The 27,008-nt window shown below is 39.0% G+C and overlaps 2 protein-coding genes across 2 annotated transcripts; both read left to right on the forward strand.

The window, feature by feature from the left end:
- The first annotated feature begins 6,400 nt into the window (after positions 1-6,400).
- On the forward strand, positions 6,401-8,002 carry LOC121513139 (transmembrane protein 158). Its single transcript, XM_041792685.1, has one exon. The coding sequence runs from the start codon at positions 6,722-6,724 to the stop codon at positions 7,421-7,423; it is 702 nt and encodes a 233-aa protein (XP_041648619.1). The 5' UTR covers positions 6,401-6,721; the 3' UTR covers positions 7,424-8,002.
- A 2,727-nt stretch (positions 8,003-10,729) lies between these two features.
- cdcp1a (CUB domain containing protein 1a) lies at positions 10,730-24,659 on the forward strand. Its single transcript, XM_041792684.1, has 9 exons — positions 10,730-10,945; positions 11,633-11,833; positions 11,940-12,302; positions 12,418-12,786; positions 15,020-15,214; positions 18,550-18,924; positions 19,018-19,374; positions 22,945-23,032; positions 23,168-24,659. The coding sequence occupies exons 1-9, from the start codon at positions 10,888-10,890 to the stop codon at positions 23,616-23,618; spliced, it is 2,457 nt and encodes an 818-aa protein (XP_041648618.1). The 5' UTR covers positions 10,730-10,887; the 3' UTR covers positions 23,619-24,659.
- The last annotated feature ends 2,349 nt before the right edge of the window (positions 24,660-27,008 follow it).

Genomic DNA, 27,008 nt, shown 5'->3' on the forward strand with positions numbered 1-27,008 from the left:
CTTCAAAATAAAACAACCTTCTACACACTTAGGTGTAACTCCGGAGGATTAAGCACCTGAAATGAGACATAGCTTTAGCTCCTCTTCTTGTGTATCTATTAGTTTTGTTCCTGTAGGGCAGCATTTCAGTGTTTCTTGTGTTCATGTTTCAATCAGCTCTTTTGTGTTTTGGACTTTGCCTGCCGTTTTGGATACCTCTGCATATGGATGTGACATCCTGAGAGCAGAACCCTGCTCTCAGCTTGAACAGATTTTGATTTTGCATCCTGTCTCTGAATCTTGCATTTGGTTCCACATCTTTATCCAGCTTATAAACACAAATTCAAACATATATCACACTGATTTATGTTTTTGTCTGTGGTACAGTGCGGCACAGATTTATAGATCTGTCTGATGCTTTGTGGCCATCTGATGAATGCTGCGATTCAGCTTTACTGTAGATCTGTCTGTAGGCTGGTCTGGTCTTTACAGACTGGACCTACTCTGAACCCCTGCTATGACTCCAAACATAGCAGTAATAACATTGATTTTGCTATTAGAAACCAAACACTGTATATTTCCTCGACACCCCACTGCTCCTCTGCTTCTTGGGAAGGCACCGTTTTGTTGCCGTGGTGACGGGTCCTGGTACTGATTGGTAGTATGACAGGCCTGCAGGAGAAAGACAGACAGGGGGATTCAGAATGCAGGCTCAGATGTAAAAGAGAAGTTTAAACATTGTTCCTGTGAGGATGCACAGTGAATTCTCACCTTTTAATGAAGCTGGTTGTCTGTGTGAGCCTGGCCGTTGGACTAATGGTGTCTGATCCAGCTCAGAGACACTAACAGGTCCTCCTCTCTTGGAAAATGAATCTTTCATACACTCTCCTTTGGCACAAGAGACTTTTATCTTAGTCCCATTTGCATTTTTTGTCACCAAAGCAATTTACATTTTTATAGCATAATTAATGAACAAGGAAGTCATTTACATCTTCTTGCTCTGAACATTGTCTGAAGCAGCTCTGATGCAGAGGGACCAGCGTTAGGAGGCAAGTGGGAGTGTTTTTCAGCACCGGAGAGATGTTTAAGAGTGCAGTTAAAGAAACTAAACAACTACATGATTGTTTTTAAGCCAAAATGTTGATCAGGATGCACTGTTGTAATCAAATGGAGACACCATGGCGATGGCTTTTGAATGCAAATCAAGGCCAAAGCGTCTTTCATTTTGGCTGGCCCTCACATCAAACACACAGAGGCGGTCCTCCAGAGCAGATTACACCATTTAAACAGCACAGAAGAAAACAATTCAAACAAGTGGTGTTCAGAATTCCCTGCCTGCAAAGATTAAAGAGAATAATTCATCATGATTTCGCCCCCGGTCAACGGCCCAGTTCTGTCAATAGCTTGTTATCTTTTCTGATGCATTATGTATACATTAATAGAAAGAGTCCACTGGGGTTAAAGGCATAATTATTGCCTCATTAAAAGTCACATCAGCCTTTACAAATAGGTACCACAAGCGACATGCACGCGCAGTTAAGTGTTCGACAAGTGTGGGTGATTTATCCTTTTAATGAGTGATTGAGAGCTTCTTCAGGAGGGTGAAATCTTCTTCTGCTTTTGTGTTAAAGTGTGCAGTATTTCAAGGTATAACATGTTACATGCAAAAAATAAATGATCTGGGATCAAATAAAAGCACAACAGTAACACTAAAATTAATACTAAAAAATGGTTAACATTATGAGAGGTGGCATAGGCCAGAAAATGTTCTGAAAATGTCATTAGGTAAACCCTCATACAGTTTAACAAGCAAACATAACTTTCAATGGCAACACTGCTACACTAGACCATCAGGAAAACAGTTTTGAAGGGCATCTTGAGAAGGAAGTCGCTGTGAACCTACATGCAGACATCTTGATGACATCAGATATGACACAACATGACGAGATACAATACAGTGCCTATAAAAAGGTATTCACCCTCTTAGTTGTTTTACCTTATTATTGATTTTAGAAATTAATCATGGTCAAAATAATATGGCTTTTTGAGAAACAACAATGACAAAATTACACAAACGCACCATCTCCACTGTGAAGCACAATGGTGGCAGCATCATGCTGTGGGCATGTATCTCAATAGCCAGCCCTGGAAGGCTTTTAAAGGTAGAGGGTAAAATGAATGCGGCAAAATATAGAACAATTCTGGAGGACAATCTGATTCAGTCTGCAAGAGAACTATGGCTTAGAGAAGAGATTTATTTTCCTGCAAGACAATGACCTGAAGTATTCAATGAAAGCTGAACAGAAAATGTCTAAAGGGGACAAGGTGAATGTTCTGGAGTGGCCGAGTCAAATCCCAGACCTCAATCCAAGAGAGAATTTGTGTCTGGACTTGAAAGGGCTGTTCACACCTTTTGCAAAGAAGAATGAAGTAAGATTGTAGTGTCCAGATAAGCAAGCAATGTCTAAATGTTGCCAAATGTCTTGCTAAACTGACTGGGATATGAGCTGTGTTGTAGAATTATCAAAATGTCACCAGTTAATCCAACGCTAGTTAAATCATGACACTGGTTCTGTACTTAAGACAAAATAAACTACAAAAAAGTGGCACATACGTGAAATCTTCTGAATTCTAGTGTTAAAAAAATCAACACAAAATCAATTTTATAATAATTTAATGTTTCTGCTTTATTTTTACTGTAATTGAGCTCATAAGACCACCTGCAGTACCTCTGAGGCTCACACTTTGGGAAGCACTGTTCCACAAATATTCTGAGACTTATTGCAATTTAAAACTTAAATCATTTGACAGCCCTGATTCAAACTAATAAACAACAAACATTAGCTTACTTACCAAGATTACATGCACCAAAAAGTGACTTAAATTTTTAGGAATTATTTTCAATAAATTCTAGTGTAATTTCAAATATTGTGAACCAGTGGTACTATTTTGTTAAACTTGGTCAGGGTCGCCCATAAAGGGGGATAAATAGGAGAGCTTTCTGGGGCCCATGGAGGTCTGCAAATCATGGCCCATTGTACAGTTAAGCCTGAAAACCATATTTTACTTTCATTAGAATAATAACCACTCTTGTCAAAGTAACAAAGATATATATATTCATTTATGCTGCATAATGTAACATTTTTTTCCAAATGTAAACCCTTTATCTTAAAAAAAAAAAGAATTATCTTTCTATTGTTAACAATGTGGATGGGTACCCTGAACTAAATGATTATAAAAGTAATATCAGTCTTCATAGCCGAGCCACAAATGTCAGGATGCCAAAGAATAAAATAGAAGAAAGAAATGAATAGCTGTGAAAATGGCCAAAAAAGTGGTGAAAATGAGTTAAAAGTGACAAAGAAAAAGCAAAAAGAGGCAGCAATAGGTTTAAAGTAGCAAAATGGGCAAATAGTTGTAGAAATGGTTTAAAAGTGGCAAACAATTGAAAAAATGGCTAAAGGGCTGCAAAAGGGGGGTAGATGACCAAAATAGAGTGTCAAAGAGGGTTAAATGTGTCAGAAAAAAAAGTTGAAAATAGGGCAAACAGTGGCAAAAATTGATGTAAACTTGCAAAAAAGCTGCATTTATTGATAAAACATGAGAGGGAAAGGGGTGTAAAGCAGCAAAAATAAGTTAAAAGTGGCACAAGAATTGGCAAAAATCGGTGAAACATGGCAACAAGAAGTAGCAGGCAAAGGGTGGAAAGTGGTGGAAGGGATCAAAAAGTAGCACAACTTAATAATTTCAACATCTGAACCCAGTAAAATCCTCACACACCATCCAGCTCCAAAATGAAGTAACTGTAGCACCAATGCTACTGATCCAACACACATGCATTGACATCATCAATAAATCTCAACTGTGGAGGGTCCTCTGGGTGTTTCAGGGGCCTGTGGGCAGACCTGCCCTGGTTAAAAGTAAGTCACATCAGTATAGTCAAACAAATCACAGCTATGGCTTTTCATCAGAAGATAAAACAATCCTAGAACTAGACAAATCAAAGTCTATATTTCTAAACAGAGACACTGACAGATCCTCCTCTCTAGAAAATGAATCTTTTATTCATTCTCCATTTGCAGAGGACACTTTCATCTAAATATCATTTTTCTTAAATCAAAGCTATTTACATTTTGACAGTATGATGGACTGCTATAATATATAAGTCGATGAAAATGTTTGAAAATGAGTTTTAAAAAATGTGACATTTTGCCAAAGGCTGGTTTTGTATTTGTGACTCTAAGGCTTTCTTCAAAGCAAGACAGTTATTGTTGACTGAACTTGTAGCCAAGTTGACTGCAGGTTTTAAGCCCCCCTTCACCACAGACCAGGTGTTCCACCGCTACTCCTAATGTTTAAAGCTTTATTATGACTCCATGAAATTGAGATTAACTGCAGCTGTGTCCGAAGCTCTAAGTATAATCAGATTCTCTGTGATGAAGCAGAGGACCAAAATACACAGAAAGGGAGGGTACAGGAGGAAGAGGAGGAGGAGAGTGTTGATTGTGTCCTCTTCAGCTTCAGATACAGAAGCCAGGTGATACTGAATGTGTACTAAACCCCTGCTGCTGCAGCACAGAGGAGACACATGTTTATTGATGTGTCTGGATGCCCCTGAGTGCACAACGTGGCCGAGCGAAGCAAACGCCAAACATACAGAGAGCTGTGGGAGCAGATGAACAAACAAGCACACAGATTACAGACTGCTGAAAACACATGCACAATATGTGTTAGAGAATTTTATCATTAGAATATTGATTTATATCCTAAAGTGGGTGTATGCAGAAATAAGCCAACGCTCCCTGGTATAAACATGTAGAAATAAAACACATTTTGGTCTAAATAAGAAAAACAACATTGTGCTGGTATTTTGTCATCTGTTTTTATTTTACCATAAAGAAAAAATATGAGTTCATTTTCATGAAGTTTACCACATTTGCCTCTTATTTGTTTTTACCATGCTTGTGCACATGTCAAAGCAATGACATTTAATTCTACGAGATAAACAAACCTAACACTCATTTCTTTTCACATACAACATTACTACTGAAAAGCACGGCAATCAGTCACAAGCATGTCTTATTTCATAACTAATGATAAAATGTCAAACATTAATGATGTCTTCAATAAAATATACCCGTGCAGTCTTGCGTTAAAGCAGATCTATCACAGAATACTGGGTGTATTTAAGTTATGACATCTGCTTATTAAAGGGAAACTTTATCAGTGAGTAGAGGGTAACACTTTGTATGACATTTCACTCCTCTAAAGATATTTGGTCTGAGTTTATTTGCAGGTCTAAACTCCTACTAGGGATTTTAAAAAATAAAATTTAAACTTATCTTGATCCAGAGAGATAATCTAGTGCCTTTACCTCTCCATCACCACCTCTCAGGTGTGTTTCTCAGCCTTTGCAGCCTCCTTACTGAGTCTGCGGTCCTAACCGGCTCTGATCTCAGTGAACACACTCTGGTTACATAAAGGTTCAGAAGTTAATCTTCCCCGGATGGGATGTAGATTAACTCCTGATCTTTCAGCTCAGATGAAACAAAAGTTACTGATGTGACCTTTTGGTCACAAAAATCCCATCATTTTTCTCAGATTATTGTAGCCTATCGGCACAACGTGGTATTTTCTAATAAAAATCTTTCATTGCAGCAGGGGAATTGTTGATCAGGCTTTCTCATCAGCTCATATTCAAAACTGGAGACAAAACTGAGTACGCTCTGCTCCTGTCCTCTGTAGTAATGGACTCCAGTAGCAACCTTGAGGTGTTTGCTAAAAGCGTATGTTATTTATGTTTAACAACGTGATTCTTAGAGTCTTTTTCTTCTTTTCATTTCAAATGGATCGAAAAATAGGCTGCACAGTGGTGGATATAAGATGCATGGACACTATACTAACTGTACTAGCTATTTTCCAGTGTTCTGGCAATTCAGAAAGGCTTTAACATTCACCCTGTGTGTATATGCACACTTTTACACACTGATGGCAGAGGCTGCTATGTTCAGACACAGTTTCCCGTCAGGAATTCTGCATATTATGAGACCTACTTGTTATATGCCCATATGCCTCAAAGGCTGTTTAGAAAAAAAAACAGCAACTCAGCTACAATCAGAGAGCAGGGTTGTGATAGAGCAATGATGCCACAGGTTCTCTTGTTCTTGTTTAAAAATCATCGCCCTTTTTTATCATTAGGAGAGAAAGTGCTGCACACAGACTGACCACACAGATCAGAATCAGTCAGACTGAAGAAGATTTTGTTTTTAAATGAGTCAGTTTGTTTAATTTCATTCAGAAAGTTTTATAGTGCATGTGTGTGAGCTTTCTTATTGGAGGATGTGTGTTAAACTCCTGTCCCTGCGCACTGGATTCCCCCTCCACCATCACTCCCCTGTGTCTCTGCGCTCACACCTGAAGAGTCAGAGGAGGAGAGGAGCTCCAGGCTGTGATGAAGGCAGCGCTCAGAGCTGCTCAGCCTGCCTCTCCTCCTGTTCACAGACCGCTCTGCACATTTGGAGAACAAGTCAGGGGGGAGGTATCCAGAGGGAGGAGGGGGGATGCGTGCATGTGACAGTCTGTGGACGTTTTCCACCAGTCGAGCAGGAAATTGAGTCTCCCCGTTCATAAAAAAAAAAAAAAAATCACCGGCGACTGGTAATCTCCAAACATTGCGCGCGCCTCGTTCGTCGCCTGCGGATCGTCACAGCACCATGCGAGCAGGACAGACGCGCCCTGTGCCATGCTGAGCGACTCCCCGACCCTCCTGCTGGCTCTGACCGCGGTGGCCGGACTCCTCCAGCGATGCCAAAGCTGGAGCGACGAAGACCTCCTCCTGCCGCCCATCAACTCCTCCAACAGGTTCATGGCCAACCTGGAGGTGGACGTGCGCTTCTCCAAAAGGTCCGTGGAGGAGAGCGATGCTTCGGCCGACGCCTCCTCCCTACAGGGTCTGTCCCAGTGTAACGTGAGCGTCCAGAGACTGCTGCCCACCTCGCTGGTGGCGCGCTGGGACAGCAGCTTCGGCTTCCAGTGCGATGTGCTCATCTACACCACCAATAATCACGGCAGGGCTTTTTTCTCCGCCTCCTTCAACAGGGCGATCTCCCCTGTAGTCATCGAGCACCTGGGAGTCACCGGGGGTCAGCAGGAGTTGAGGCTGTGCGTGGGCTGCGGGATGTCCCGGTACAGGAGGTTCGGTCAGGGCCGATCACGGGGCCAGCAGAGCGGGGATCAGGTCACTTTCTGCTGCGTGGATTTCAGCCTGGACGAGCTGAAGGGGGACAAAAGTTGGAGGCTGAACAGGAAGCCGATCGAGTCGACACTTGTGGCTTGTTTCATGACTCTGGTGATCATCGTGTGGAGTGTTGCTGCTCTCATATGGCCGGTCCCCATCATTGCAGGGTTTCTGCCTAACGGGATGGAGCAGAGGAGACCCAGATAATTCAGTGAATCTGATTCTAATCAGCCTGTGCTGCCTATACTCTAACTGTAGCCATTCACCTGTCCACCTGAATGAACCATGGAGGAGCTTTGGGGGACTTTTTAATCCAATGCTTTAGTTTTTGTGGATCTTTAACCTTTTATTAGCCCCCCTCCTCATTAGGACAACCAAGGTAAATGATTATGATAGCCAATATTACTCTATACTGGGACCAATGGAAGTGGTTTTGTAATCTCTTAGGCCTTCCTATAGATTATGTCTGCGTAAACTGTGCAAACTTTTCTCTTGACAGTGTTTGTATAGTTTTTAAATCTTTCTAGAAAGTTTCTGCCTTATCCCCTGTGTAGGATTTTTGCACTGAGACCTGAACTCTAAAGTGTGTCGTCACATATTTATTCAATAGTCCTGTTTAAAGTAATATGTACACGTTTTTTTTTCCTATACACTCTGAGAAATAGATGTTGTTTATGACTGATGAAGAGGGTTTCAATATTTATATTGTTAGATTTATAATGTCCAGTACAATATATAAGTGCTTATTTGTATTCATGTTTCAACAGTTTAAATAAAATGGATGATTATAGGCCACTCACAGATCCTCTCTGACCTGTTCTCTGCATAAATCAGTTCAGGTATGGCTTTTATTTTAAGTGATCACAGCTTGATTTAGAAGCAAAAACTTGTCAGCTTATCATTTAGACTAGAGGCTACCTATTAGTGTGAATTATTAAATTTATGTTGATCAAAAGCTAAATTGATTTTTAGTAAAGTCTCTCTGTGTCCAGTTTCTAATTTCATGCTTGTAACTGACGAGAATCACATAGTCGCCCACCAGGGCTGTAATCTGGCATACAGGGCATCTTCCCAGTGGGCTGGCACACTCTGGGGCCAGTAGGATTCTATCTATTTTTAATAATGACTAACTTCTTATACACTTCTTAGTGGATATTTTGTCCACTTTGCTCCTTTAACATCATTAGTTTTGTAACAGTTCGGAGGAATCACATGGTCCACCTGGCTGTAAAAGGGGACAAAGGAACAGTTAGGCCATGTTCAACCAGCAGTAAAGGGTCAGTTTGCACCAAAATTGCCACGGCCAAATTCTCTTCTCTGTCCAACGCTGCACCCCACAATCTGTTAGAAAATGTTGATTTACTTGGTTGCTTCCTTAAATTGCAGCCTTGATATTTATCCATTTATAAAGAGGAAACCGCTGTGAATATGTGTAATTTGACCTCTTTGTCGGTGTGCTTTTCCAGAGATTCTCTTATCATCTTGATCTAAGAACAAAGCAGCCTGTCTGGTTGACTGATGATGACACAGTCAGACTGACTCAACATCCTGAAAGTTTACATTTTGGTGAAATAGCAGTCAGAGGGAGTTCTTCGTTGTGAAATCAAGCCTTATTATTTATTTATCTTTTTAAATCTGTAGGATGAATTCAGCTAAAATGGGCCAACAGGTAAAATGGGTTAGATAGGGTTGGAGCTGCCTGGCTCCCTGAACTTTAACTGCCAATCACAGTGACTGATGTTGAAATGTTGCTTTAACCCCTTTTGACAGTTGGCCAGAGGCTGCTTAGTTGGGTGGGACAAAGTGTTGGAGTGACCTTTGGAGGAGTCATGGGACTTCCCACTCGACAACCCTGGGAAACCCAGCCCCTTCTTGCTGCCCATCTGTCAGCACTGTTGACTTGTGGAGGCAAATCTGGGTTTAGGGACTTCTTGACGAGCGCTCACCATTTTGCAGTGTTTGTGTCAAATTCATGTGAAGTGAAAGAGCAAACAATGCAAAAAGTGACAGACAAAGCAACACTGACCTGTAACTAATAAGGGGAGTAGACAGATTATGCTCAGCAGCTTCTTTAAAATAAAAAAAGCTTAAAAATGAACATAAACTTTTTTTTTTTTTAAATAATAGGCGCTTGCCCATTTTAGCCTACCAAATCAGGTAAAAAGGGCCACATAAATATACACCCTTACATGGGATATATGGAATTTATAGTTTGAGGAGGTGATATCAGTGAGGATCACGAGGTCGAGTGATAAAGAAAGGGCAGGTACCATATGTTTAATTATTAGCAAAGACTTGGAGCATTTCAAATATCCATTTGTAAAGGTGCAATAGCAACAAAGTTGTTGTCCCTAGCTGTTCGTGTTGTCATTTTGTCAAATGTTAAAATTTTAAGGACATTTTTGACCAATTATTCTCACATGCACAATCAGCACATAAAACAGAAACAAAAAACATCAGCGTCCAACATGATCAGCTCAGATCTATTTTTCAAATTAATATTTCTTCATGCATGAAATGTTTTCATAGTGTTGTTTCTGTTGAACATCAAAGAAAATATATGGTTTCAGTATGTTGTTAAAATGACAAAGATTTCATATGAAATCACTGTTGGCCTATTTTACCTGAAAACAGTAGCTCAAAAGTTGGTATCATGATAGCTCTGGTAATTCAAAACAGTTCTGTTTTCCCACATTTGATAAAAAATATTCAAGAACTGCTAAGTACTTAAGCTTTATGTAGTTTATAATTATTTTTAAATTACATTTTAAAAATCCTGTCTTTATGGTAAATTAATACAATAGCAGTTTACATAGGTTATTGCCTCTTTACAATACATTTCAATAAAACATAACCACAAACTGAACAAGGCTTATTTAGGATAAACAATTAAATCAACACTTGTGTATTTTTAAATGAAGCTAACATCCAGATGCAGCCATCCAAAGAATTTATTAGTTAAAAGACTGTTTATTACACTGTGGCAGTTTTTGCTAGCTGTAGCCTACCTTATAAACCCAGCAGCTAGCATAACTGTGTGGCAACTATGTAATTGAAGAAAACAATAAAGTGAAAAAACAATTAAAAAACAATAAAATGTTTCTTTAAGCTACTGGGACTGTTAGCTGCACGCTAATGTTTACCTAGTGGTGCTATAAAAGCTTAATTATGTCATATTTTATCTCATATATTAGCATTGCGCTTCATAGTCTGTTATTAAGCTTCAGTAATCATAAAGCCCCGCTTTCCTTTTAATTTTCTGAGGTGAAATGCGTTTTTGTTATAAAAGAAGTAGTCAGTGACAGACGGTGAAAGACATTTTTCAAATATTTTACAGGACCAAACTGTCCAAACAAACCTGATTTTTTAAAAGAGTATCTTCCTTATTTTTATTCTTAAATGACTGTTGTTAGAGCCTACCTGCCAAAATGGCCGACCTAGCCACGCCTTTACATTACCTGGGGCTTTTTTTTTTTCTTTTTGTCGCTGACACATACAGGAAGTGGAGGAGTTGTTTCTCATAAGAAACACAAAATCTCACGTACCGTGATGAGAGGAAAATGTGGCGCATGAAGGTCGAAGCCTTGAGGGAGAAGAAGAAATGAAATACAAGCAGACATTTGCGGATGTCCCTTAATGAGCAAAGATAAAGAACAACTCAGGCGGACAGGATGTCCATTACAACAATTCTCCACATTTTACTCTTCTTCTTCTTCTTCGGTGTCTCAGGTGAGTTACTTTTTACTGTCTGTAAAAAAAATATTTATTTTGGAATCCAGCTTGTTTGATATTTGACACTAATTTCTTCTTTCATAACTTTAAGTTATTTTGTTGTTTACTCTCCTGCCATGGCTGATGAGTTGATATGAGTTAAGTTACTTAAATAATTGTAGATCATCTATCAGTTTGAAGTTGGCTAGTTTAAGGTAGGTTGAAGAAAACTGAGTTGAAGTTTAGACTCTGACAGCGAAGAGAGAAGTTTTAGCTGTGGTTAGTTTGTTACGGTATGTTCAACCTAAATCTCATATAGAGCTCATATTTTGTTGTCATGAGTCACATGAAAGGAAATAGTAATCCATGAAACGTATAGGCTAGATATAAGACAAACAAAGCCTGAACAGTGATGCATTACAGGCCAGGAAACGTGACAGAATAGCTGGTTGACATGAGGTGCTGTTGTGTGGTAATATTTCCATGTTTGCTCAGCTCAGGCCTGGTTAGTCATAGGAGGAATAAAGCCAAGCTGTCCGCCTCATCTCTTAGCACAGTTAGTCATTGTGATTTTCTTAACAGTGAATAAATCTTGTATTTAAGATGTTGCCAGGCTACTTTATATTCTACTTGGCAGTGGAATCGAATTGTTCCGATGTCAAAATAAAATTTAGACCTTTTTTTTTTTGCTTCGTGTTTTCGCAGCGGTCCAGAAGCTGACTGTCACACCTTACCGAGGCACCACCTTTAAGATCAGCAGCAGCCAGGCCAAAGGCTGCCAAGTCTGCATTGGGCCAGGACGATGTTGGAAGTCTCTGGAACTAAAAGAAAATGTTCGTGTCTCACTGGAGTTTAAATGCCCCAGACCTCAGGATGTGTTCAGTGTGGAAATTGTGCAAAATATTGGTAAGAAAACTGCACTTTCTCTGGATGATGTCTTAATAAATAAATCTTACCCTTCTTTGCTATTACAATATCTGTAGTTTTATTTGTTGTATGTTTTTTTCCTCAGAGTGTAATGCAAAGTCCTGCAGTAGCAACATTGTCCAGGTTGACTATGGCTCCTCCCCTCTGCTGGAGTTTAACCGCAAGTTTACCTGGAACCTAAAAGCCTCCTCTTTTAAAGCTTTCAAAATAGACTTCGGCAGCTCAGGTTTTAGACAGATTAACTCCTCTGGGAGATGTTTAGACAGACACAGCTACACCCTGCAGGCCTCACAGACCACAGGGAACGTGACTGTTGGGAAATACTGCAGAACGGGTCCCGTCCACAGTGCTCAGATACTGAACCAGGGCAGTTTTTCTGTAGGAGTCCCTGCAGGACAGAAGCTGCAGAACGGCCAGTTTGAAGTCTCTGTTGATGAGGAAATAAAATGTAAGTTTTTTTTTTTAAATTTCAGTGTTTGAGTTACTTTTCTTCTCTGCCAGATGTGCCATGCTTCAGACCTTTTTTTCACATTTTTTGATGTTTTTATTTTTTTCTCTTATAGCCCTGGCAAAAATAACAGTGATTTTACCAAAAGGGGCCTCGTCTGTAGAGCTACTTTCGCCAAACTACCCTGACAGTTTCCCTGATGATGACGTGATGGAGTGGCACTTTCAGATCCCAGACAGACACAAGGCGAGCGTTCAGTTCTTGAATCTACAGCAGCCACGATGTCTGAAGAAGGAGGCAGCGGTGGAGTACCATAGCAGGGTTAGAGGAGCTCTGGTGCTGCGTCTGTCAGTCCCACAGCCTGAGCAGAATCAGGGAAACTTCTCTCTGATTCTCAGAAACTGTGAGATGGACAGAAGACAAGATGATTCTCCTGGACTGAGACTTAACCTCAAGGTGACATCGTCAAGTATAACTGTACCAGGTGTGTAAAATATTTGAACTTATTCTGCTGTTTGGCTTTGAGTGCAACACAGTTTTAACTTTTTGTCTCAAGTTAATCTTTTGGCCCTCTAAAAATGTTATTTTTCTGAAATATTTATGGAACAAAGTGGCACTGTACTTTTTTTATGAAACTAGCTGAGATTTTATTAAAGAGCCATTTAATTATTAATCAATGATTTAAAGATGCAATAATCAGTGGTGTAGTACAGAGTATATTTTTGCTGTATACAACAGCTGTTTTGGGATGTGATGTGAAATTATTCTCTTGCTATGGGCTACTGTGCAGTCAACAGAGTAGGAAAAAGTTTAAAAGTACAGTTACTCTGCTTAAAAGTTGCTTTAGAAGAAGTACTGATTTCAGAATGCACTCAAAAAAGTACAAGTAGTACCCCAAAAAAGCTACTCAGTTATAGTAATGTGACTAAATGTGATTAGTGACTTCCTCCCACCTCCCTGCCCAGCAGGCAGCTTTTTAGATTAAAAACTTGCACACTACCTTATCAGCAGCAGAGAAATGGCATTTATGCAATGACAGTACAACAACAGCTGTTCAACCCTTGTAACTCCTCATCTTCAATTGCGCTGAGGTGAAATAATGCGGCAAAGCTGTTTCCCAGGATCCACAACTGAAGGCATTAACAAAGGCATAGTAATAGTTATTCAAGTTACTGTAATTGAGTAGCTTTTTTGTGTACATGTACTTTTTTGAGTACTTTTCAAAATCACTATTGTACTTTTACTTTTACACAAGTATGTTTTGAGGAAAGTATTGTACTTCACTACATTTTTAGGTTCTTTAAGTACTTTAGGTTAAGTCTCACCTTATGAAAAACAATCTGGTTATAGATTCATGTTCTCCTGTAGCGACTTCACATAAGGAAAAGATCATATTTTACATAATAACGCCCTCTGGTATCTAAATTAGCTACCCAGAAATCAGCACTTTGAGTACATTTTAAATGGCTTTTACTTTTACTTGAGTAAATTTATAGCTTCCTACTTTTACTTATACTTAATTATATTTTATCCAAAATAACTTTACTTTTACTTGAGTACAATAATCTAGTATTTATTCCACCTTTACGTAATAGTAGGGTGGGGGTGAAGGTGGCAGTGTATGATGTCAAAGCTAGCAGGGGGAACAGTGAAGGTGACACTGTACTTCTATATGCCTTGCCTCATCACAAGGTGAATCCACATACTGGCACACTAATATTACACTGCTACATTTGCAATTCGCAGGTACAGAGGAGTAAAGTTAGCAGACCTTCATCATCTTGCTTTTGAAGCAAAAAAGGTCTGCGCTCTAGGAAGCTCCCGTTAAAGGGTTGATTTAGTGACATCAAGTCATTTTTGCAACATGCTCTTGAAGTATTGACATCTTGCATACATAGAAATATAAACAAACACAGCTGAGGTCTATCTTTTTCTAATGAGGTACCAAGAGTGGGAAAACAAAAATTCAAATAACACAATATGAACATACATTACAAATAAAACTACCCTTTAAAGAGCACAGACATTTGCAAAATGCATATCTATGTATTTAATATGGTGACTCTCGGATATATGCAAGTGTGAGGAAGAGCATGCAGCCTTGAAACATCACTTGTTCTGCTAAATAAGCCCTTTAACAGGAGCTTATTGGCTAGCTGACCTATGTTGCTTATTTTGCAGGTTTTGGGATAAAGAAGCAAAAAATGAAATAGTTTAAATTCAGCTGAGTTTTGTAGTTCTGAAAAAAATGAAAGGGTTAAGGCTGTCTCCTCTTCATGTTGCAGCAGGCACAGATTACTAAATATAAATGATCTGTCTTTATTTTCTGTTTTCCTGTCATGCTCCAACAAGAGTTAAGTTTTTAATCAGGGTTGGGTCAGAAATTTCCCTTCTACTTTGAGACGCCCTCCCTGTAAATGACTAATAGTGACGTTGAGAGCGGGTCTCTATCTGCACCCTCAGGTCTTTAGTTCAGGGAGCTCTGAAGTTGCCTCATAACTCCCTGAATCAGAAATGACAGAGCTGCCTCATTACCAGGAAACACTCCTTTCTTCTGACTAGAAATCACATTCAGCTTTAGCAGTCAAATAAAATTCAAATTACTGTTGTACGTGAAGAGGATGTCAGTTTTAATACTCAATCCTGAATATATGAATCTGTGTATGCATGTTTGAAACGTTAAGAGAAAATGTGTAATATTTTATTCTTATTTTCAGCGGTGTCTTGTCAAGTGGATGTGAGCAAACTGGAGGGCCTTTCTCTTCACATTGAGAAGCTGAGGCCAACTTCTGACTGTAAGATGAAGTTAAAATCTGTGCTGAAGGAGAAGATCACTGTCACATCAAACAGCATGCTGACTTTCCAGGACTGCCTTCCTGAAGATGTAAAGGTCCATGCAACCAGAACCATAGGCAAGTAATTTTAGTGGTGTTGCAAAACCTCCCTGGGAAAAATGATATCATTCATATCCTAATGAAGATATGTGTGCATCAATAAGCATAAACATGATAGGGATAAGTTTGTGTTTTTTCCCATAAAACAAAGCAATGTCCAGACTTGCCTTTCAAGCTGTGCCTTAAAATAACTAAAAAAAACTCTTTAAAGTCAAGGGTGACTTTCTACAAAGCTAAGTCAATCATACAAAAACATGCCACTTGGTGCTAGTAGTATCACAGTTTCAGGGTATTGTAGTATAAAGACACCTGTGTCTGGAGGATCCAGTCAGTGGCTAATCAGTATTCCTGGCTACCATTAAGAACAATCCAAGCAACTTAGAGAAAAGGTTATTGAAAAGTATAGGTGAGGGAATGATACAAAAGAATTTGCAAGGCATTTAACATTCTCTGGAATTCAGTTAAAGGGATACTTCAACATTTTGGCAAATTTGCCCATTGCCATAATTCCTATAGTCTTAGTTGTCAGTGCAAACTATTTTTAGATCGCCGCTGCCGAGTTCGGACCTGCTGTGCCAACTCAATGCAAGCAGACGGTATTCCGGCTTTCCCTCATCAAACTCATCAAATACACAATCCAACAACTCCAAAACGCTCTCGTGGACAAGTTGTGACCTGCACATTCACCACGCTCTTTCTTTAAATCCATCATCAAATAACAGAAACAATATGGCATATGAAATCTGCCCAGATCAGGTCATCCTCACAAACTGGGTGAACGTACAAGAAGGAGACTAGTGAGAGAGGCCACCAAGACACCTATGACTACTCAGAAGGAGTTACAAGCTGCAGCAGCTAAGATGGGAGAGACACTGCATACAAAACCTGCTGCCCAGGATCTTCACTAGTCAAAGCTTTATGGGAGAGTGGCGAAGAGAAAGCCACTGTTGAAGAAAGATCATTACATCTCCACTAGAGTTCAACAGATGACACATTCTTATTCAGTCTGCAAGAGATCTACGACTTGGGAGAAGATTTATTTCCAGCAAGACAATGACCATAGATCATAGAGCAAAAGCTACACAGAAAAGGTTTTAAGACAACAAGGTGAATGTTCTGGAGTGACTGAGTCAAAGCCCAGACCTCAGTCCAATAGAAAATGTGCGGCTGGACTTGGAAGGAGTCGTTCATGCCCAATACCTGTGCAACCTGACAGAGCTTAAGGAAGATTTTCAGAGAAGACTTGAGTAAAACTTAAGTGTCCAGTTGTGCAGGCCTGATTTAGATTTACCCACACACACTCAGTGCTGTGATTGCAGCCAAAGGTGCATCTAATAAATACTGACTTGAAGGTGGTGAATATTTATGCAGTCCAAATTATATTATCCATGACTGATTTGTAAAATCATTAAAAAGGTGAAGCATCTAAGGGGGTGAATTCTTTTTCTAGGCACAGTACACAGAATGATGCAAAATTGATGCCTCTTTCCCTTCTGCTTGAAAAAGACGCTATTTGAAATTGGACTACCTTCAAAGTTCTTATAGATCAGCACATCTACAACAAATGTAAAAATACCATTTGAACATTAATCAGGAAAATGATCGTTACCTACTGTGAAAGAATCTGAGTTTGCACAAAATTTATTTGACATATCTTTTAACTATACAGTTTGGCCCTTGTCTCATCTGTTAACATGGAGGAGACTATTTAGGGCCCTAGCACCGAGAGTGTGAGGACTTTATTGTTTTTGCTAAAAACGTAAAATTTGCATGGACTTTTGAGGCCTTTAACATATTCAAAAGGTTATGAAACTTTGCAGGTGCATCCGGTCTTGTGAAAAATTTGATATTTACCTGATTTCCAACATGCCTATTCAAAATTGCATCAATAGGGCCCCCTAAAAGTTTGAAAAGTTAAGCCATCCTCCTTTGACTTTGTCATAAATTAATAAAATTTTGTGGACAGATGTGTCTTGGGCAGATCCACAAAAAAAACCCAGTGGGACCATGTTTCTATCTCCAACAGGAAATCTGCCATTTTTAATAAATTAGCAAAAATTTTGGTATTTTTGCCCTGTTCCAGGGGTTATATCTGGATCAACTCCTGAGGGATTTGATCTGATTAACTTGTACTTTGGCACAGAGGTAGATGAGACATGGATGATGAAAAGTTCTTTAGGACTTTCTCATTAGTCGAAAGGCATGGCCATGGCAAGCCTGCAAATTTACATATTTTTTGAGAAACAGGAAATTGAGTATAAATCAGCCATGCATCATCTAATCTGACTCAAACTTTCTGAATTTATGAAAGGTCCGTGTCTGCACACATTCATATGGTTATAACTCGATAATAGTACAAGCCGCTGTTTAAAGTCCCTTGAAGATATTTACATGAAATTTGTGTCAGGACAGCCTAGAGAAGTGGATTTATGTCTGTACAAACATCTGTGACTTTTCATCAGAGGGAAAAATGTAAAAGTAACCCATGGGTCTATTTGTGGGCGTTGCTTAATGGCTCAGTGATGCCCCCCATAATTTGTTTTAAAAATCAGCCCCCACACCACATACAACCTAAATATTTGAACTTTTGTACACATATTCAGCATTTCAGGACCTGCAAAAAGCCTCTTGACTTATGTCACCAAATCAACAGGAAGTCTGGCATTTTGACTTTTAATTTTTCTAAAATAAATAAATAAATAAAAAATGAAAAAGAAAATTTTGAAAAGGTAACTTTTTCCAGGGATTCTTCTAGAATTAACTTCAGGGAGTCTTCTGATCCTATTGAAATTTGATCTGCAGCTAGAAGATTTGCTGCTGCTTTGTTTGTGCAGAATACAACCCAGCCGTACACAGGGCATGGCTGCAAATTGACTCAGTAACTGGAAATATTGCATATTGCAATGGGCCACCTTTATTAATACAAAGCAGTATTTTATGGCATGCTTTAGTCGGCTACACTGCGTATTATTGTTTCATGTTGGCTGTAACGGACATGTCACAGAGAATTTCAGATATTTTGTGTTTGAAAGATGTCTCTAAAACAATGCATTTAGCAGCTATTCCAAACCGCAAGGTGCATGACAGTGCGAGGACCCGATCAGTGCCGCTTTCAGCCCTAGTTTTATTGCTGAAATTACAGTATTAAAATATTTTAGCTTGAAACTGTTGCTCCATCTTTCTTAATATTCAGCCTTTGGGTCCCACAGTCATCCTGGTCAATGAATGATTCTATTTGCAAAATTTTCTTCAGCTGTTTATCACTTTGCGAAAAAGAAATTCATTGGAGCTGAAGTAAGAGACTGTCTTTAATTTGTGTTTTAAACATTTTTTTTTTTTTTTTTAAATTTCAGAGTGTAGTAACCTAAAAGACTGCCCAAAGGCTCCGGTCCGGCTCCCTTGTACCCCTTCAATGCCCTCCTGCCTCCCTGCTCCTCTTAGCAGTGTCACCTGGACTCTTCGTCCTCCGAAGCACGGTACAGTGGAGCTGACCTCTCCCACTGGACCTCTCAAACAGTCTCTACCTGGACAGCCATGCAATGACAGCTTCATTATCAAAGCAACAGAAGATGATGGCACCACAATAGGACATTTTTGCCCTGAGGGAACCATCAAGCAGATACAAATCCATACCAATGTAATTGTCACTGTGTCAGTGTTGGAAGAAAAAGCCACAAAGATGTCTTTAAAGCATGTGCTGGAGGCAAGGTTGAAGGAGGAAATATCAGGTATCAAGTGGATTCTGTTGAAAAGAACATCATGTAGATTAAAAACTTGTTTACAATGATATTTAAATTCTTCCCTTTCTTTTTTGTGCACAGAAAGATACATATTCACAGTGTCTCCAAGGAAAGACGCCCCTGTCCTGCTGGCTTCTCCTGGCTGGCCAATAGGTATGAAGTCCTACTCCACCGTCTCCTGGATCGTCTCTGTCCCCTCAAAGATGGAGGCTCACCTAATGTTTGCCAACCTCAGCCAGCCCAAGTGCAGTAATCGCCACACCAACATCCGAGTGCAGAGAATCGGGCGCCAGGAGGAGGACTACAGCCGCAGAGAGGATGAGAAGGCTGAAGAAGAGATCACAGTGTCTGAGAGCTTCTACCTCAACATGTCCAATTGCCAGCCTGAACAGGGAGACTTCAGTGTCATCACCAAGATCACCCTGCAGGGGAGCCAAAGTAAGAGGATTTTTTTCTCCAGTTACCAAGCTAGCATCGTACTTTGATGGGTCTCTGTTTCTGATGTCAAAAAGTCTGCCACTTAGGTATTTTTCTAGCTTTTGGAAATTGCCATGGATTTGACACTGATACCTAAAGATATCACTTTAAAAATACGTCGCCAAATATGTTTTCTGCCATCTTGGAGCAGCCCCTTCATTATGATGGCTTCTCAGTATGTGCTGCGGCAGCAGGTAGTTGAACTAAATATCTAAAGTAGTCCCTACCTTTGAATGACTGTACCATAATCAGGCAATTTTAACATTATTTAAATTTTACATAACATGCATTGGTTTGCAGCAGCCTGATAATACAAGATAAAGACAAAACTATACTATCCACCATATATTTGATAAGAAGTGCTGTGCTATATTAACTTACTGTATTTGCTACCTGGCTTAAACTCTTTGCTTTTGTGTAATGGAAAATCTGTTTTATGTACGACCTCCATTCCAAAAAGGCTGGGCCGCTGTGTAACTTGTGAATAAAAACAGAATGCAATTATTTGCAAATCTCATAAACCCATATTTCATTCATAATAGATCATTAAAGACTTATCACTTGTCTTTTTTATAAAAAAATTGTTAGCTTATTTTGAATTTTAATTAATTTTAATTGGCAACAGGTCAGTAAAATGACTGAGTATAAAAGGAGCATTTTAAAAAGGTAGAGTCTCTCAGAAGTAAAGATGGACAAAGGTTCACCAATTTGTGAAAATCTGCACCTTGAAGTTGTGGAACAATTTCAGAAAAATGTAACCTTGTAAAGCAGATGGATTTGCCAACCTCCATGTCTGTCATCTTCCCATGGATATATGAAACAGTCTATCTGGCATGTCAGGTTAAGAAAATGATCCTTAATGTAAAATTGCCAAGACTTTGAATTTCCCAAAATCTACAGTCCATAAAGCCACCTGGAGATTCAGCAAACCTCTAGAAATTTCTGTGCATAAGGGACAAAGCCGAAGGTCAGTACTGGATGCTTGTGATCTGAAGGCCTTCAGGCGGCACTGCATTAAAAAAAGGCTTGTTTGTAGTGTTGAAAGTCTGCCATCCAAGACAGGACGAGATTATGCCATTCTGACATGGTGTAATCCAGCCATTAATCCCCAGTATGGCCACAGTCCTGTGAAATGTCTGCTCTGATGCAGGGCCTATCTTCTTGAAGTTAGTGTTTGTGTATTGTGAACTTGGTTTTGTATTTCTTTCCCCCCAAAGTTAGTCTGTCAGACTGTTGGGGCTGCTGAGAACCCCACTGGTTTTCCCCGTTGTTCTTTACATGAACTTAACCCTTGTGCCCTCCTCGGGCATTTTTGGACATTTTTCTCAAGTTTGTTTTTTTTTTTTTTTTTTAAATTTGTGATCATTTTGTCAATTTTACAGCTTGTGGCATGAATTTGAGTCTTGGATGGGTCAAAGATTAGCAAAATAAATGATTTCATTGCGCTTGTATTTTTTATGTTGTGCCAGCTTTAACATTAGGCACCCTCTTGACACCTTTGAGGTGAAAATGTACATGTTAAAAAAACTGCCATTATATCACCATACATCAATATTTTTTTCTACTTTTTACCATAAATCTCTTTAACAACTTCAGACTTGCTCAAAACTACCAAACATTTAATAATTCTCAGAATTTAAACCCTTTTAAACTTACACAAAAACTCTCCAATTTCGTGCATTAAAGAGTGCTTGATTGTAAACTGCAATGACAGTAAAATTAAAAAAACTTAGTTTTAATTGAAGTCAATGGGGGCATTTTTGCCACGAAGATGTCAAGAGGGTATTTCTGACATTATGTAAAAAATAACAATGCAATCAAATCAATTTTGTTACTAATCTTTGACCCATCCAAGACTGTTGGCAACCCCCAAAGCCCCATCTTTCTACTATTTATTATATGAAAAATAAGTCACTTCTTGCATTTTTTGCAGTAAAAAATCAAATATTTCAAACAATCAAACTGGCATTAAAAGAGTTAAAATTCTGAGAATTATTGCATTTTTTGTAGTTTTGAGCAGGTCTGAAGTTGTTAAAAAGATTTATGAAAGAAAAGGTAGAAAAAAATACTGATGCATGGTGATTTAATGGCAGTTTACATGGCACATGTGCATTTTTGCCTCGAAGTTGTCAAGTATTGGAGCTATTATTATTGCAAAAGTATCTTTAAATGCGTACAAAGATCTGTGCACAAATCCACAAATGCATGCACAAATCCACAAATGCATGTACAGATCTGCAAATGCGTGCACAAATCCACAAACGCGTGCACAGAACTGCAAATGTGTGTAAAGATCTGCAAATGTGTGCAAAGTTTTGCAAATTTGTACAAAGATCCACAGATGCGTGCACTAATCTGCAAATATGTAGACCAATTTGTAATTGTGGACTTAGTTCATTTTGGTTCAGAAGCTGCCTCTCAATTGGCTGTCATACACACGTGACTTTTGCAACACTTGTACCGCGCACAATTTGTACGCAGATCCATAAGCGTGTACTTAGATCTGTAAGCGTAAAGGCCGGGTCTGTAGCCCTCAGTGCAGGCTCACAGGCAGGGCTGCCTTTCTCATCACATCAGCATCACACAGGAGGCAGCAGTTAAGACTTAGTAACAGCTCTATATAACGTCAGTGTGGAAGGAGAAATGTTATTGTTTTATACTGCTATTGTTATTATTCATATTTTCATTGAAAGAGTGAAGAAAATAATGACTTCCTTATCTCCAAAATCGTATCACAGCAGTGGTTGAATTGCCGTTTCTACAGGGGTTCATTGTGTTGCATCTAACAGAAATCCCCATTATGATGCTGTATGAGCTGGGTGATGTTAGCAATAAGATTGATGGAGTGGTCTGTAACATTTATATTTATATAAATAACAGGGGAAGGGAAAGATTGTCAGTTTTGCACGGATACGCTAACTGGCACTGACCATTGTTGACATTTAAATCACATTACGAAGCTATCATTGAGTGTGTTGATGAAGTAGCCAGGTGGAAATGTCGCAGTTTGCCAATCAGAATGTTTGTGTTTCGAACCTTGCAATGTCTTGAAATTTTTTCCTTTTATTCCCTAGTGAAACAAATATTGGAAGGGTTTAGCTAAAGCTAGAAGTGCTAAGTAAATGGGATGTTAAGAGCTGTTCTCAGTTCTACTTTGTATTTAGGGCTAGTTAACAGATGCTAGCATGCTAAAATCTGAATAAATGGAAGACTATGGTCAATGTCATGCCAAACAGTAGCATTTTAGCACCACACTTGTTAGCACGTTCATTTCAGCATGTATCTCAAACCGTCACACATGACTTCTAAATCTAAAAAACACCTTTTAAAGGTGTACTGAACAGTTATATCATGGCAAAAAATCAAGTTCTCTCAATATTGCAGCTATTCCTAGGGCCATTTGTGAATGTTATCGTTGTTTATTATCAGGCTTTGTTAAAGAACATAATAGACAATGGCACTTTACAATGATTGCTCTATGTATTAGTTCATGACAAATGAATTAATGAAATGCTGTTCTCTCTGATTTAGACCTTATTCTGACCATCATCCTGAGTGTGGTAGCTGCTCTGTTGGTCATTTTTGTCATCGTACTCGTCATGGTCTGTGTGGTGATTAGGTGGGTGCATCTGCTTTAAGTTTAACAGTAAATCCTGAGAATTTTTCTTCTTAAGTAGACATTTTTGTCCTGTTAAAAGAATTCAATTCATAGCTGTAAATAAAAACTCTACTGCCTCGTTCTGCTGCCAAACAGGAAGAAGAAGAAGGAGCTAAATCATCAGGTGTCCATCTATAACCCAAACGGTACCAGCTTCTTGCCAGGAAACAATGGCTTCCCAAAATCTCGCGAAGACAACGAGTCACACGTGTACGCCTCCATCGAAGACACGCTGGTCTACACACACCTGCTGAGGAAGGGGAAAGAGATCGGTGTCTATGGAGAGTTTGAAACATACCGGCCATTCGCAGGGCACACGGACTCTCAAAAGCCGCTGGTCTCTAAAGACAAAAGTGTGGACGACGCACAAGTTGGGACTTACCGACCATTTCAGTTCCCATCTCAACAGGCTCCTCCCCTTCCTGTCAGGCCTCCAAGCCAAGGCAACCCCATGGTGGACAATGAGATTTACGAGACTGAGGAGCAAAGCAAAGAGGAGCGTTCCCCCAGTCTGGGGCCACGTCTGGAGCCAGAGGGAGGGAACTGAGGAGAAGATTGGATTCAGCTTTCTGCTTTCCATTTGACCTCTGTGAACTTTGAGATTTTCATTCCCTGGCTTCTGTGTGATTACCTGATGTTCAGCTCTGCCAGAAGCCTTTGTTTTTTCTCTTGAGCGTTGTTTTGCACAAAAGCTGGGCAAACAAAATGACCCTGTTCAAACCTGCCTGCAGCTGTTACCTTGTTTTAGCTCAGATGAAGACACATTTGGTTTTCAGAGCAGAACAAAATCATCCATTTGCAGTAACATAGTAATAGGATATGATTCTTTTTAATTTGAGATATTTTATTCTTATTACAACAGCTCATACCAAAGCAAACATGTGTCCAGTTTACATGTTGAGGTGGGCTATTCTGTTACTTAACAGCAGAACACAGAGGACTGCTGCTTTTGTAAGACACTGCACATTTAAAACATAATGGAAAGCTGATAGACTGTGTTTTAAGACATTGCAACGTTACTCTATGTGCATGGGTCTGTTTCTCTATAATTTATCCCAGCATTCTAACCTGCTCTGTAGTTTTCTACGGCATCATCACACTGTAAATTTGCCTTACAGAATCATTTGGACACTCGTGTTTATACATTTAAGACTCTTGGAAGTCTTTCCTGACATTTTAGGTCCATGTGTAAACAGCAGATATTTTTTACCCCAGTATGGACCTTGGAACCAATCTGCTGCTTGCAATGTGAATTTTTCTCTGATCATAGAAAGATGTTTCTGTTTTCACTTGTGCATCACAGTGAGTGAGAAATATGAGGCATAGCCATGTTTTATGAATTGTTCCAAGTACCAAACAAACCTCTTCCTAGACTGTAATTAGAGGAAAGCAAAGTCCTTTTGTGCACCAAGTTCCAGGCTGTGATGCTACTTCTTACAAAGAATGGTTTGTATTTTTGACTCACTGTGTTTTTAGTAATTTTAAGAAATTTTTAAAAGGAGACATGAACTCTGAGTTAGTTTCAGTTTTGTCAAAATCTGTTTGTACAGTGAGCAGTCATCTTGGTTTATGATGGTTTTGTTTTGCTTTTGCAGCTCATAAAGATGCATTTCTATTATTTTCAGTCTGTTCTGTGACTTGTAAAAACTTCTCATAGTAGCTTAAGAAGAATGAACTGACAGAGTTTTTAATAGAGCACCTGTTCTTCCCCAGCACATCTTCATGATCATTACAAACACTGTACTTTGGCTTCCAGTGAGCGTTTATACGCCATGAAAAGTACAGTAGATATTCAGCTCTGCAGGATAACAGTGATGTAATCAGAGTAAACACTGCAGCCTCAGACATTCAGAGCTTAAAGTGCGTTGACAGCTGCTGACTTGATTTATAAAACCACCTACTGGAGCATTACATGACATCCAGAGTCACGGCTGGTACTTTGCCCTTTGACTGAACACACCTGTGCTGAATCATTAGTCTTCATGTAAACACCTGGAAGTGAACTGCAATGCACTATTCACAGAAGTCGACTCCAGTCGTCTAGCTAGTTAGATTATTTTATTGAGAAAATTCTGCTACAAACATAAACAGGAGCTATTTTTTTGCTCTCATTATTCAACTTTTATTTACTTTATAGTCACGTAATAATACAAGCAACATTTAATGTTTCCTCAAAACTGCTTATTTCTATCAGAGATAATGTGTGTTTGTTGCCCAAAATGTGTGAAAATATCTAACACTCTCAAGCTCCAGGTGGAAAGACACAAAGCTAAACTATCACTTTTTCTTTGGTTTGCATTTTTCCTATTTGTTCCTTAAATTTTCAGTATCATACCGTCGTAAACATTATACTCACAAGTTGTATGATACTCTTGTTTTAGTCCGTAGTATTGGCTGGGCTTTTAAAAACTGGATCCCATAATTTTCCAATATCCTACTACTAACAGTATTTGTCCCCAATGCATGGACATTTAAAAACAGAACTATACAAGACATCATGCAATGGGTCACAAGTGTGAGATTGCACACATATTACACTTTACTTGTATATTTTGTTATTGCTGTGTGAGTAATCATACATTCCCAAAACAGACTGCATAGAAAGCCACTGAGAAATAAAGAATGTTTCCTGTGCACTGTATGCCGGCCCTCACAGCCACTTTTATTCGTGCATCCCCTAGTGGCTGCAGGCTGTCTTAGCACCCATTTGACATTTGTGATGTAATGACATGCAGCAGCCTGCAAATGGCAGTGTAACACAGCTGTAACACCATATAGTCTGGTTTAAAAAAGGACAGCTACTGTAAGGCTGTAGGCCAAAGTGACCTGATTCAGTTTTTTTTTTTCTTGTTTCTTTCTTTCTTACATTTTTTTCACAACATGCTTAACAGCACAAGTCATACTGAAATCAGATCTTTTCAAATCAGATCTGGGCTGCTTTCATAAAGAAATCCTTTTAAGTGAATGGAGGAGTCTGATACAGGCTACATTTCAAAAAGTAGTTTTTATAATGTACACACAAGAGTCACCTGAGTAAGATCATCCAAACACAGGGAATGGTAAGAAGCTGATTCACTACATGAACTATTTTGTATTTGATTTTTTTTTTTTTCAGTTTTTTTTTAATCAGTCATTTCAATTTTACTTGAGTAATTCTATGAGGACTTTATTACATTTTCATAACATTAATTTTTGAGAGAAATATGATCAAACTTTACCATCAATTGTTTGAACCTGACCTGTTTGTTGGCAAAAGTCTACCATCTGACTGCCAGGTCAAAGGACATAAAGTAGAGAAGAATGTGCGTGTGTTTTATGCCCCAGTAAAGCTGAAGTACACTTAAAAAATGGTAAACAAACACCCCTGCTGACACAGAAACAACCTGTGTGGCTTCAGGTGCAAGAGAGACAACAGCTTTATCAAGTAGGTATAGTTTGTGTTCACCCAAAGAAGAGGCATGGCCTACTTGCTGCATACGGGGGATAAAGGTTAACCCTAACCCAGCTGATTGTAGACCATGATTTTGAAGTTTTGTATTTTAGAGGACATGAACCCTACAACCAAAGCACTACAAGCTAATGTAAAGATGTTAAAGGGAATATGTCACCAAAACACCCTTTGAGTATAATTTTATGTATATTTGGCTATCTACTAACCCCCCAAAAGTAAAATAAAGCAGCCTAGTCCTTTGTTTGTGATCAGTCTGCATCTGTAAACATGTAATCTGACTGGCCCTTTAATAAAAACCAACAGTACCCTGGAGTGCACCGCAATAACATGGTTAGAAATGTTTATTAACATTCAAAATGTAAAATAAGCTGAACCACATTACATTCAAAGCTTTAATTAAAGAAAGTAATTTGAATGAAGAATGTAATCAAGGAGTTAAGAGAAAAACAAATCTTAACTTGCATTAGGTAACAAAAAATACTGAGA

Source organism: Cheilinus undulatus, linkage group 8, assembly GCF_018320785.1.
Source record: "Cheilinus undulatus linkage group 8, ASM1832078v1, whole genome shotgun sequence".
NCBI lineage: Eukaryota > Metazoa > Chordata > Actinopteri > Labriformes > Labridae > Cheilinus > Cheilinus undulatus.